Source organism: Polyodon spathula, chromosome 12 (assembly GCF_017654505.1).
Source record: "Polyodon spathula isolate WHYD16114869_AA chromosome 12, ASM1765450v1, whole genome shotgun sequence".
Lineage (NCBI taxonomy): Eukaryota > Metazoa > Chordata > Actinopteri > Acipenseriformes > Polyodontidae > Polyodon > Polyodon spathula.
The window spans coordinates 38,387,429-38,401,909 of NC_054545.1; the positions used below are offsets into that span (position 1 = coordinate 38,387,429).

General features: G+C 38.9%; 1 protein-coding gene across 2 annotated transcripts; it reads left to right on the forward strand.

Moving 5' to 3' along the window:
• Window positions 1-345: 345 nt before the first annotated feature.
• On the forward strand, window positions 346-9,490 carry LOC121324664 (GTP-binding protein SAR1b). 2 transcript variants are annotated; one of them, XM_041266772.1, is made up of 7 exons: window positions 346-518; window positions 2,926-3,001; window positions 4,602-4,721; window positions 4,943-5,008; window positions 5,375-5,478; window positions 8,607-8,738; window positions 8,959-9,490. In XM_041266772.1, the coding sequence occupies exons 2-7, from the start codon at window positions 2,944-2,946 to the stop codon at window positions 9,073-9,075; spliced, it is 597 nt and encodes a 198-aa protein (XP_041122706.1). In that variant the 5' UTR covers window positions 346-518; window positions 2,926-2,943; the 3' UTR covers window positions 9,076-9,490. The 2 variants fall into 2 exon arrangements, with proteins under 2 accessions (XP_041122706.1, XP_041122705.1); XM_041266771.1 differs by lacking the exon at window positions 346-518 and adding an exon at window positions 2,201-2,466.
• The last annotated feature ends 4,991 nt before the right edge of the window (window positions 9,491-14,481 follow it).

The window sequence follows — 14,481 nt, forward strand, 5'->3', positions numbered from 1 at the left end:
TGACTAGAATATAACACCATATCTGGTAGTAACCTTAATGCGAGCTGTCGTGCTTGTTACTAGCTTTAGTGGGCCCAAATCCTCACATGGCATGTGATTTATACTACAGTGAAAAGCGGCCAGTGTTGTCAGAGCTTTTAACACAAAACGTGTGTTTACGTAGGAGCTATTAAAATTAACTCTATAGTCAGATTTAGAAAAGTTCCAGAGAAAATGTAACAACTGCTCGTAAAAGAACAACACACACTGTTCACCATACACAAACAACAGCGCGCAAACGTGCAGTAACACTTTGCGTGTGTTGTTTCATTGTGGAAGCTTTAGTGCGCAACACAGATCGGATGTGGCTCTATCACTCTGGGAGCAGCTGGTCGGCCATTGCTGTGTGTCGTGGCTCTATAACCAAACACAGAGAGAGCGGTAACGGGAGAGGGACGGGCACACTGGAGGAACGGAGGCACACATTTCACTTCATTGACTACAACGAAGCGTTTTCATCTTTGATATTCGGGTCGTAGGTGCGTATCTTTATTGAGTGGGTCGGCTTGTTTTCCTGTCTAGTAGTATTGCTGTTCACACAGACAGGTACCCCCGGCACTGGTCTCATGAGTGAATGGAGCTGACAGTTACTATGCGAGCTGTAATGAAGCGGTTTGAAGGACTAATCGCTTCTCTAAGGATGAGGGGTGCATTGTAAGGGTTACAGTGGTAGATTCGGGTGTGCGGTGTTAGACTGTGCTTAACCGGATATGTGCGAGGTCTTGCTTAACATTAACAGACACCAACGGTAACACATCCCAGCATCAGGTGTGCGAGTTTGTTGCTGTTTAGTTTGCTAAACAACACTGTTTTCTTTACGATGTAATTTTTAAATCAGTTAATAACTCCCGTGGGTATTGTCATGTACGTGTGTCTCTATGTGAAACATGATAGCCGCGAGGTTATCCTGCATCTACTCTTCTTCTGTTTTGAGTGGTGGTGACTTGGCAAATTGACGGCGCTGACCCACTCGTTTACAAACCCAGCTGGACACTGCCCGCTGCTTCTGCTAGTGATAGCATTAGTACCAGATTATTTAATATTCTAAACCTTTTTAAACGATAGCAGCGATAATTTGGCAGTAGCATTATTTTTCTTTTAATTAAAGTTGTGAATAGACCCCGGTCCAGCTGGTACTATTGTACGTTTGGTATTAGCGATGCTGCACTTAGTTAAATACGTGTGTGTCCGAGGCATTGAGCAGGTCTGTTTTTAACTCTACCTGTTACAATATTCTGACTACCGATCCTTTGTTAGGGTGTTAAAGGGGGGATTTGGAGATGCTGTGGTTTGTTCTATGAAGTTGTTTTAAGTGGATGCGAGTGGCAGATACTAACTACAGTAGAAGTATACTGAATCTGGTTATTTACTTCAATCTGTGCAACTGTCCAGCCACGTCATGGCATTAACTCTTGTGTATTGGCTGCTGAATCGGATCCTTCACTCATTTCATCTTCCAGCCAGTCATTTGTTGGAGTCGTAAATATAGTTGCTGACGTGTGTTGTATTTGCATGTTCTTGACCTTTGCTTTCAGTATGCCTAACAAGTAGTACTGTTGTGTAACTGGAACTATAGGTCAGCCTGTGAGGTTTGGTTACAACATCCTCTCTGAATTCAGAGCTGCCATGCCTTTTGGAGCTTCCTTTAAAAAGCTGCACCTCTCATTAGAGAGTTTTGATGTGCAGCAGAGGAATGGAACTCCTTCTAATGATAAAATAGATCCATTAAGATGGGATTGCCCTGAAATCCACTTGCCCTGATTGAATCTATAGTCTAATTTTAGAGGCATTGGGAGAGGAGGACTATAAGGTATTTAATGGCTTTTTTTCTCTTGATTTAGTTATAAGGCTGGGGTTTAGTGAAGTTGTTATAGTCCTCCTCTCCAAATGCCTCTTAAATTAGACTCTTGATTCAATCAGGGACAAGTGGATTTCAGAGCAAGGCCATTTTAATGGATCTATTTTATCATTAGGAGTTCCATTCCTCTGCTATACATAATGATTGTGTTCTAACTTTTCCAGGACCCATTGTTGTGTGTTTGTGTTGTAACATTTGCAGGACCCGTTGTGTGTTTGTGTTGTAACATTTGCAGGACCCGTTGTGTGTTTGTGTTGTAACATTTGCAGGACCCGTTGTGTGTTTGTGTTGTAACATTTGCAGGACCCCTTGCTGTGTCTTTGTTCGATCCCATTTGGTGTGTTTCGGTGCAATATGTGGAATAATTGAAAAGCAGCAAGGTTGCAGAGGAGAGCATGATTGAGATACACCTTGCTCCTTGAGCGTGGCTCCTGCTCAACACTCTTGAGTAACACTTGAGAAATATTTACATCTTGTTTAATGCATATGTGAGTAAAAACAAAAAATCAAACAACGCACACTGTTGAAAAATGGAGAGTACAATACAAATGCATGGTACAGCAGCTGAGGTAAAGTAATACTGTTTGTTTTGACACCCTTGTAAATGTTGGAACTGTATTCTGTGAATGAGGAGACAAGCACAATGACAAAATATTTTCATGCACAGATTTGCCATTTGTATTGCATGTTGATGTTAAAATGTCCTCCTGTGTCTGAAGGAGTTATTTCTTTGTACAATTATCTGTCCTCTTGTCACAGCAGCATTTCTATAACTAGTAATACAACATGGTTTGGTTTTGTTGCAGAACCTCAGTAATCTACAATACCAGTCTTTTGACATCCCCTGACTGCCATTAAAATACCTCATCAGCAATCGGAGCTTCTAGTAATGAATAAAATGTACTTGTTCATAACTGAGGGGAGAATCCAGAGCAGCCCAAGGTGCTAGTTCTCCGGGCTCTCTGGAGTCCTGTTCCTACCGGGTCACAAACTCTATTCATCACACTTTCCATTTCTTTTCTTTCCAGGCTTTTCAATATCCGGATATGTCCTTCATATTTGATTGGATTTACAGTGGTTTCAGTAGTGTACTGCAGTTTCTTGGTAAGAGATCTCTGTAAATGTAAATGAGGTACAGTGGGCTAGTGCTTAGTGAAGCCTGATGCACTGTTTTTATTTTGCTGTAGATGTGGTGGTAGTTATTTTGATGGTACCCAGTGGAACGCAGTGTTAACCACTGTCCTGGAGCAAATGAATCTCCAGTTCTCTGGGTTGCACCTGTCATTTGAAAGTGTTGGTTCTCCATCTGCCTGTCTTGTGTAAGGCAGTAAGCTGGCAGTGTCCTGGAATGCCATTGATTTCATAGGCTTTGCTCCCAGACGACTGGGGTTGCTGAGAATAAGCTGCCAACTATACTGACAGCATGATGTTCTCCGCTGGTCTTGTTTTCATACTATAGATAACCCAGAAGAAGAGAGCCACCATACATTGAGGTGTGTTTTAATTTGAAAGCTGCCTGAATAACTCACTCCGTCCTGTAACACTAGTCACATTTAAGCAGTCAAGGACATTCTGTAAAAATAATTACAAATAAAAGCAAATACATGTAGCCCAAGAGTGGCATTTAACCCTAGAACTGCCAGGTTTATGCCACTTCCTAGAACCGCCAATGGTAGTCATTTTGACAGTACATTTTAAACAGCTTCAATATGAAAATGAAACAAACTATCAGATACAACTCAAAAGTTTTATTTTTGAACATAATAGCTAACATTTGCATAACAGAAGCACAGTATCTAAATTAAAAAAATAAACATAAGGCTTTATTTTCTATATTGGTGCATGTAATACAAAAAAAAATGAAAAACTAATAAAATAATTTCAAAAGATATTTTGTACACAGGTATAAACTGATATATGTACATACAAAATTGTAAAAACAAAGTAATTATTTACAAAAATAACAAGGCTTTTCTTTTCCTCATTAGCTTACTGTGCATGACTTCAAAAAATGAAAACTAATAAAAAACATTTAAAAAGAAAATGTTGTGTAAGCAGCTGTAAACTGGTTATACGTAGGCCTACATACACAATTGTAAAATCTAAATAATTATTTATAAAAAAAGAAAATTCATTGTACAAAACAAAGTAATTGATGGCTGCCATGTCCAGTACATTGTAAAATACAGCAACTGGACACCACTGATTGCTTTCATGGAGTACTATGTTTTGCGCAGATGGTGGAAACTTGCTTCTCGCTTTAACTGTTCCAACCAGGCTGTTTTTTTTATTAATTTTTTTCTTCAACTGTTTTGCTAATTACAGTGAAATGAAAAAAATGTAATTGGTAACATCCCTTTTCCCAAGCATGGTTACATCAGCCTAAGTACCACATTGTCACCCAGTCTCTGACCAACTGGGCGAGTTTCATCTTTGCACAGGTAGGGGTAGGGTCCGCTGCCAGCAAAAACTTGATCCCAGATTTGACAGGTTTGTCTACTGTTAATACACCCGCTTACTAGAGTCCACAGGTCTAGGGGTATATTCAGAGGATAATGTAGACCCTGTTTACTGGAGTCCACAGGTCTAGGGGTATATTCAGAGGATAGTATAGACCCGCTTACTGGAGTCCACATGTCTAGTTCTTTTTTATTTTATTTTTACTGTTCCAGAATTTTAACCATGATACCTTGTTACATTTCAGGACTGTACAAGAAGTCAGGCAAATTAGTATTTCTTGGATTGGACAATGCTGGTAAAACAACGTTATTGCATATGCTTAAAGATGACAGATTGGGTCAGCATGTGCCAACTTTACATCCAAGTAAGTGTGCCATGTGTTTGGAATTGGTAAACACTGTGAGTGTGAAGTGCTGTGTAATTGTTCTAATGTTCTTGCACTCAGACAGTGACGTGTTCTGTTTTAACTTAACGTTTGTGTTGGATAATCTCAGTCCGTTTCTTATTATTTCACAGTTTAGTGTGATCTCGGAGCTGCTTGTCATGGTTTTCTTGCTGATTTTTCTATTTTGTTCTGCCCTCCAGCCTCTGAAGAGCTGACGATTGCTGGCATGACGTTCACCACCTTTGATCTGGGTGGCCACGCTCAAGGTACTACTAATGCAAGCTTTAGAAAACATCTAACCATTGGAGAGACCTGCCCATGAATACAAATAGAAAAGAGAACAACATAAAGCTTTCTGACAGTCCTAAACTGGGCAGGTGCAAAATCAACCCACCTTTATTGGGGATGTAAGAAATGCAAACTTGGGTCCAACATTGTCCTCCAGGGGCTGGTAGCTTGCTTTGTCTAAAAGACTAAATGTCATGTAGGTTTGTTAAACTTAGTAGCTGTGCCATTGAATCTACTGTATATTGTACAGTAATCTTGGTGTGTTTCACATTAATGAAGATTGCTTGTACGCTTTCCTGCAAGTCACATTCTTATATATGACTTCATTCTTTTCCCCACTTTAGCTCGTAGAGTTTGGAAAAACTACCTCCCTGCCATTAACGGTATTGTCTTCCTAGTGGACTGCGCAGACTTACCCAGACTGGCTGAGTCCAAAACAGAACTTGACGTGAGTCTTTCCATGCAATTCAGCACAGAAAAGGAACTTCTCAAAATGCCTGCACCACCACATTGCTACTGCGTAACCATCATTCACATACTCTACTTTCACATTACACTGTGTAACCATCATTCACACACACTGCTTTCACATTACACTGTGTAACCATCATTCACACACACTGCTTTCACATTACACTGTGTAACCATCATCCACACACACTGCTTTCACATTACACTGTGTAATCATCATTCACACACTCTGCTTTCACATTGCTACTGTGTAACCATCATTCACACACTCTGCTTTCACATTACACTGTGTAACCATCATTCACACACACTGCTTTCACATTACACTGTGTAATCATCATTCACACACTCTGCTTTCACATTACACTGTGTAATCATCATTCACACACTCTGCTTTCACATTGCTACTGTGTAACCATCATCCACACACTCTGCTTTCACATTACACTGTGTAATCATCATTCACACACTCTGCTTTCACATTACACTGTGTAACCATCATTCACACACTCTGCTTTCACATTGCTACTGTGTAATCATTATTCACACACTCTGCTTTCACATTGCTACTGTGTAACCATCATTCACACACTCTGCTTTCACATTACACTGTGTAATCATCATTCACACACTCTGCTTTCACATTGCTACTGTGTAACCATCATTCACACACTCTGCTTTCACATTACACTGTGTAACCATCATTCACACACACTGCTTTCACATTGCTACTGTGTAATCATCATTCACACACTCTGCTTTCACATTGCTACTGTGTAACCATCATTCACACACTCTGCTTTCACATTACACTGTGTAACCATCATTCACACACACTGCTTTCACATTACACTGTGTAACCATCATTCACACACACTGCTTTCACATTACACTGTGTAATCATCATTCACACACTCTGCTTTCACATTGCTACTGTGTAACCATCATTCACACACTCTGCTTTCACATTACACTGTGTAACCATCATTCACACACACTGCTTTCACATTACACTGTGTAATCATCATTCACACACTCTGCTTTCACATTACACTGTGTAATCATCATTCACACACTCTGCTTTCACATTGCTACTGTGTAACCATCATTCACACACTCTGCTTTCACATTACACTGTGTAACCATCATTCACACACTCTGCTTTCACATTACACTGTGTAACCATCATTCACACACTCTGCTTTCACATTGCTACTGTGTAATCATTATTCACACACTCTGCTTTCACATTGCTACTGTGTAACCATCATTCACACACTCTGCTTTCACATTACACTGTGTAATCATCATTCACACACACTGCTTTCACATTACACTGTGTAATCATCATTCACACACTCTGCTTTCACATTGCTACTGTGTAACCATCATTCACACACTCTGCTTTCACATTACACTGTGTAACCATCATCCACACACTCTGCTTTCACATTGCTACTGTGTAATCATTATTCACACACTCTGCTTTCACATTGCTACTGTGTAACCATCATTCACACACTCTGCTTTCACATTACACTGTGTAATCATCATTCACACACTCTGCTTTCACATTGCTACTGTGTAATCATTATTCACACACTCTGCTTTCACATTGCTACTGTGTAACCATCATTCACACACTCTGCTTTCACATTACACTGTGTAACCATCATCCACACACTCTGCTTTCACATTACACTGTGTAACCATGATCTACACACTCTGCTTTCACATTGCACTGTGTAACCATCATTCGCACGCTCTGCTTTCACATTACACTGTGATCAGTATTAGGTCCTCTGCTATTCCTAATCTACATTTAATGATTTAGATTCTGGTATAGTAAGCAAACTTGTTAAATTTGCAGACGACACAAAAGTAGGAGGAGTGGCAAACACTGTTGTAGCAGCAAAGGTCATTCAAAATGATCTAGACAAGATTCAGAACTGGGCAGACACATGGCAAATGACATTTAATAGAGAAAAGTGTAAGGTACTGCACGCAGGAAATAAAAAGGTACATTATAAATATCATATGGGAGATACTGAAATTGGAGAAGGAATCTATGAAAAAGACCTAGGAGTTTTTGTTGACTCAGAAATGTCTTCATCTAGGCAATGTGGGGAAGCTATAAAAAAGGCTAACAAGATGCTTGGATACATTGTGAAAAGGGTTGAATTTAAATCAAGGGAACAAATGTTAAAACTGTACAATGCACTAGTAAGACCTCATCTTGAATATTGTGTGCAGTTCTGGTCACCTCGCTATAAAAAAGATATTGCTGCTCTAGAAAGAGTGCAAAGAAGAGCGACCAGAATTATTCCGGGCTTAAAAGGCATGTCATATGCAGACAAGCTAAAAGAATTGAATCTGTTCAATCTTGAACAAAGAAGACTACGTGGCGACCTAATTCAAGCATTCAGAATTCTAAAAGGTATTGACAGTGTCGACCCAAGGGACTTTTTCAGCCTGAAAAAAGAAACAAGGACCAGGGGTCACAAATGGAGATTAGACAAAGGGGCATTCAGAACAGAAAATAGGAGGCACTTTTTTACTCAGAGAATTGTGAGGGTCTGGAATCAACTCCCCAGTAATGTTGTTGAAGCTGACACCCTGGGATCCTTCAAGGAGCTGCTTGATGAGATTCTGGGATCAATACGCTACTAACAACCAAACGAGCAAGATGGGCCGAATGGCCTCCTCTCGTTTGTAAACTTTCTTATGTTCTTATGTAACCATCATCCACACACTCTGCTTTCACATTACACTGTGTAACCATCATCCACACACTCTGCTTTCACATTACACTGTGTAACCATCATCCACACACTCTGCTTTCACGTTACACTGTGTAACCATCATCCACACACTCCGCTTTCACACTTGTAACCATCATCCACACACTGTGTAACCATCATCCACACACTCCGCTTTCACGTTACACTGTGTAACCATCATCCACACACTCTGCTTTCACATTACACTGTGTAACCATCATCCACACACTCTGCTTTCACGTTACACTGTGTAACCATCATCCACACACTCCGCTTTCACGTTACACTGTGTAACCATCATTCACACACTCTGCTTTCTGTCCAGGCACTTGTAACAGATGAGACTGTTGGAAACGTGCCTATCCTGGTCCTTGGGAACAAGATTGACAGACCCGAAGCCATCAGCGAAGAGAAGCTACGAGAGCTGTTTGGATTATACGGACAGACAACGGGCAAGGCAAGCGCTCTTTATTTCAGTGTCTATTGAACCAAACGCTCGTCTGTAGCATTCTGCCATGCTGTTTACTCTCAACCCTGCCGACAGCCTTTTGACAAGACTGTCTTTCAGTTTGTCACATGAAATTCTTGTTTCCCTTTAAAAATCAAGAGAATAGATTTGGAGTAGCTTAAGGGAGGTCTTTGTTGGAGCCAGTTTGACTGTGTGTCTTTATTTGCAGGGCAATGTCCCCCTGAAGGAGCTCAATACAAGACCACTAGAAGTGTTCATGTGCAGTGTGCTGAAGAGACAGGGCTATGGCGAGGGCTTCCGCTGGCTGGCACAATACATTGACTGAATCCACGGCACAGGAGTTCTCACTATGTTTGATCCTCTGTCTGCTTAGAAAGTCAAAACATGTACAGCTTGAACCCAATATGACTTTTATTGGTTGAACATTTGATTATACATTTCACATTTTCCTAGGAGAATAATCTGGCTGATCATTTTTTCCCAGTAGTGTGTGTGTGTGTGTGTGTGTGTGTGTGTGTGTATGAATGTTGCAACATGTTAACTGTAACCCCACTTTGTTGGCTTTGTTTCCCAGCCCCGTTTTTGAAAAGTGGGAGTGATGTAGTGCTATGCATTTGAATGCACTTTTTAACAGGACAGACTACAAACATGTGACCTAGTATTTAATAAGCATCATGTACAATTTTTATGTTATATTTTTTTGGAAATGTTTGGTTCAATAAACCTAGAATATGTAACCATCCATGCACTTGTTACTTTGAAACCTGTTTTTTTGTTACTTTTTCTAGCTGCATGACACCTTAAACCATGAAAACATCTCCAGAGCTGAACTAATGAAATAACCCGATCACACCAAATATTCTGCTTTATAAATGCCCATCAATCAGACTAGATTTCCCATTGGGTTCTTCTGGGGGGGAATGCAAATGTTCTATAAAGAGAAAGGCATGAATTCATTTATGCACTGATTGCTCCTCCCCAACATCCCTCTCCCATTATACTTGTAATTCTACTCCATTTTTCAAGGCTAAAGAACTTGTATTGCTGTAGGCAGAACAACCTTTTAACCGTCATTCTGTTTCGGTAGCACTCCAAAGTATATCCTGATCCACATTCATCATCAGCGGGGTCAGGAATAAACTGCCTCCTAGCTGAATGAGCGTCCGCCTAGGAAAGCTCTCTGTTACATCTGACTCTGCTGTGTCGTATTTTACTTCTCTAGTAATTGCAGCTGAAATATACATTATGTTGTGAAAGGTTATTTCACTTGATTTATAAAATATTGTCTTACTTGTCTAAATTGTTCCACACTATATTTAGAAATATTGTAATAACCCTATCTCGTGTTTTTTTTTTCTTATATATTTTTTTTTTACATGGCAATAAAGTTATCTTCTAAGGATAATGCTGGTAATACACTTTTTTGTTGGATTAGAGAATTGCATTTAAAAACTTAATACTGCACATATTCCCCTATGCATTCTTGATAGCCTGCTGTTTATGATGCTGTTGGATCAATACAGAAACATGTTAGAAATACATTTTGTCCCACATTGCAATACCAAACACTTTACTCTTGTGTGATAGGAGAAGATGTAGCCTCTTGACAAAATAAATACCTCTGAATGTACTGCAGCTTTTTTTTTTTTTTTTTTTTTTTTTTAAACCTATATCTGTTTATATGTGTTACATTTATATAGTACTTTTCATACCAAAGTATCACAAAGCACTGACAGTACATAACAAAAAACAATACATTTGAATAAAAATCCTTTCTAAACATACTATCTCCCACAAATAAAAACATATTCAAATAACAGTTAAAGTTTAAAGAGTTTAGAGTAGCAAGTTACATTAAACCCTGTGACGTTAATAAAAATGTATTTTCAGTCTTAACTTAAACACTGACTGCGCCAACTTCCCTGATGAACAAAGGCAGAGCATTCCATCGTTTAGGTGCTCTAAAAGAAAAAGCCTGCCCTCCCGTGTTAGTTTTATTGACCCTAAGAATAACCAGCAGCCCTGCATCCTCTGATCTGAGAGTTTAAGTTTTGATGAGAGACTGCTCGGGTCACATTCCTGCAATCCCACGTTACTTAGCTGATTCTGAGTGCCCTCAAGCATAACCTCTGTTTTATCCGAATTCAACATTAAACAAATCTGAGACATCCAGCACTTGAAATCTGCAAGGCAAGCAGCAAATAATACCCCATCAGAAGTATTTCCTGGCTTTAAAGACAAGCACAGCTAGGTCTCATCCATATAGCAGTGGAAATTCACTCCATGATAATGTGCTGGACCAGCGTTGTCAGCTCTTGTAGGGTAATTAAAAAAAAAAAACATAGTAGCCTCAACACCTCTAGTTGGTAATATTGTACTTCAATCCTCTTAACAGAAGGTATTTGTGGAATCTGGTTTCTAATTTCTATTTTTTTTTTTTTTTTTAATAGTTTAAGAAGTCATTGCAGCTAAAAGAAGAGTCTATATCAAAGATGTGATTATTAGGGGAATGATTAATTTAGCTATTTTTATTTGTTTCAATTAAATTAGAATAACATGATAATCTGGCCAAAGCCAGAGCCTTCCAATATTTAACCAGGTGGTCCTTCCAAATGATGTAATGAACATGCCGTTTCAATTTCTGCCATCTCCGTTCTAATTTCTATTTCAGTTTACAAGAAGCATCATTAAATCACGGTGAGCTTTTTTTTTTTAAAAGACACTCTCTGAGTTTTAACTGGCTCTACAGTATCTAAGATACAAGTCAAGGAGGTGTTGTAGGCATTAACCAGCTCATCTGCTGATGAGAACACGGAGTGGTAACTCAAGACATCAGAAAACTTCACAGCAGTTAAGGAAATACTTTCCTGGGTTTTAAATGTACATTCATGGTTTTGGTAGATACTGGCAAACTAACCTCAAAAACAATAGCAAGATGGTCAGAAATAGTGAGATCTATTACATTTTTAACAGCTAACCACGGAAAATGACCAGGTCAAGAGTATGATCACGATTGTGTGTAGGACCTTTTACATGCAGGATATAATCTAAGGAGTCCAATAGCCTCAAGAATTCCAAGGAAGTAGAATCAAATTCTATGTCCACATGAAGGTTAAAATCACTCACTAAGAGAATCCTGTCACAATGGACTGTCAATGAGGATAGCAGGTCACTAAATTTGGGAAAAAATAGCGGGTTTGACCGGTGGTGGATAGATAATTACAATTTTAACAGGTAATGTGCTATTTAAAGTTGCTGTTAACACTTCAGAAGATGAATAACCTGTGACAATAACCTGTTTAATTCTATTCACTGTGAAAAACAGCAGCAAGTCCACCTCCACACCAGTAGAGCGAGCTGTCTGGAAAAAAGCGCTGGGGAAGCCTCACTCAGGGAAACACTGTCATTCGATCCAAGTTTCAACTCATGAGAGAATATCAATGCTGTAATCCTGAACAAATTCACTAATTAACGAAGCCTTATTAGACAGAGACCTGATATGAATTAAGACCAGATATACATCGGTCCATTCCAGTGCAAGTGATTGAGCGGGGATAATGTCATTTGAATAAGATTACTGTAACATAAGCCTCTGTGATTTCTCAATGGGTGGCAGTGATGACTATTTACTTTAACCTCAATTGTAGATATATCTTTAGATTCCCCCCACCCCAGTATCTACTTTAAATACTTTGCAAGGTTGTTTTCAATATTAGCAGCTAGTCTGTTTGCCCCTGATCTGTTAAGGTAAAGTCCACTGTTCTATTTCTTCTCAAAAAGCAGCCTCAGTTATTAATGAAACCCAAACAGTCTTGCACACACCAGTCAGCCAGCCAAGTATTTGAGGCCCTAATTCTGCTGAATATTTCATCCGCACCACCAATAACAGATAATAGACCTGACAAAAGGATTCTGCAGCCTAACTTTTTCAGTTGTTTTGTTAATGATCTGAAGTCCTCTTTTAGAACCTCTGATGTTCTAGTTCTTGCATCAATTGTACCAACGTGTACAATGACAACAAACTCTTTTTTCCAATTATTTGACAATTTGCTCATTTGCTTTGACATCCTTAATTTTTGCTCCAGGGAGGCAGGAAACAGTTTTGCTCATAGGGTCTTTATGGATAAAATCACTGATAACATGACTTATAATTGAATCACCTACCAACAGAACCTCACCCGTTTCCATAGAACACATTGTCAGCGTTGCTCAGTGCTTGGAATCTGTTTGATAGTTTAATCTCCTCTGTATTTTGACTACTTGGTATCTTCCTCCTCCTCCTCCTCCTACCTTCCTCACTCACTTTGTGTCTTTCGCCTGAATTTACCATCTTGTGTCCCTGTATACATACGCTTCTGCTACCATGCTGTTTTACTGAGCTGTTGCATGGAGCAGGCACTTTTAAAAAGTTCAAATCAGAGACTGTCAGCTTGACCCTCAGTACCCAAAACTAGCCAGGTGGTGTTGATTTTGTTAAAACTAGTATCAATAAACTGCTCATGTTTATTTATGCTTCTGAGAATCTCTGTTTGTTTGTCTAGCTCAGCAAACTTCTTACAAATAAAAGCTTCCTTAAATTGAAGCGCATTAACCACCAAATATAGTTCACAAGACGTACAGTTCAATGCACACACATCAGAACCCATGATAGAAGGAAATAGAATGGGAATTTGTGAAGTATGGATCCTCAGCTTGGTCGCTCCTCCTAAACAGGAAAACAAACAAAGGAGAGGTATATGTAGCTTCTTGACAAAATAAAAGCCTCTGAATGTACTGCAGCACTTTATTTATCTATACCTACTCCCATTCCATCAGAATACAAGTCATGAATTAAAAAATAATAATAAAGATGTAGTTTATGTGCAATGGCATTGAGTGTTGCATTGTGTTTTTGTGTGTGTGTGTGTGTGTGTGTATATCTATCTATCTATCTATCTATCTATCTATCTATCTATATATATATATATATATATATATATATATATATATATTATATATCTATATATATATATATATATATATATAATATATATATAATATATATTAAGACCTGGAAAGATTTTATACTATAATATTTAAAAACAAAAGATAATTATAACCTGACAAAGACACACGCCACCCTGGAACTGATTGTTTGAAACTGAGCATACAGTGGTACTTGTAACCCACTTTCAACACCCTGCACCATGCCATTGAGAACACTGAAGCAAACAAATGTGTCTGCACACACACAATGAGCAATTTCAAACACTCTGTTGACACACATTGATCTAAGAAACATTGTTGTATGGTTACCAATGCTGCCACTCCGTGTACATTTTTACAATCAGTTACGTATTGCTATATATATATATATATATATATATATATATATATATATATATATATATATATATATATACACACACACACACACACACACACACACACACACACACACACACTAAAACAACACGTTATACATGCAGCAGTCACTCTGAATAGAGAAAACGTGCTCGTTCGTCACAGGTTCGGCCGCTCAGCTTTCAAGGGACGCTTTCCTACCCCAAACTTTTCAAGAAGAAAACATTTTATAGTGTAAACTCCGCCATCACATGACCGCATTGGTACGCAATACAGTGACGTCCAAAGAGTAGTTGGCATGGCGTCTTAGCTGATAGTGTTTAGATGAAACTGCAGAGCCGTAATGAAGACCATAAGTAAACCGTTTGATTTTGTCGATTATTCTACA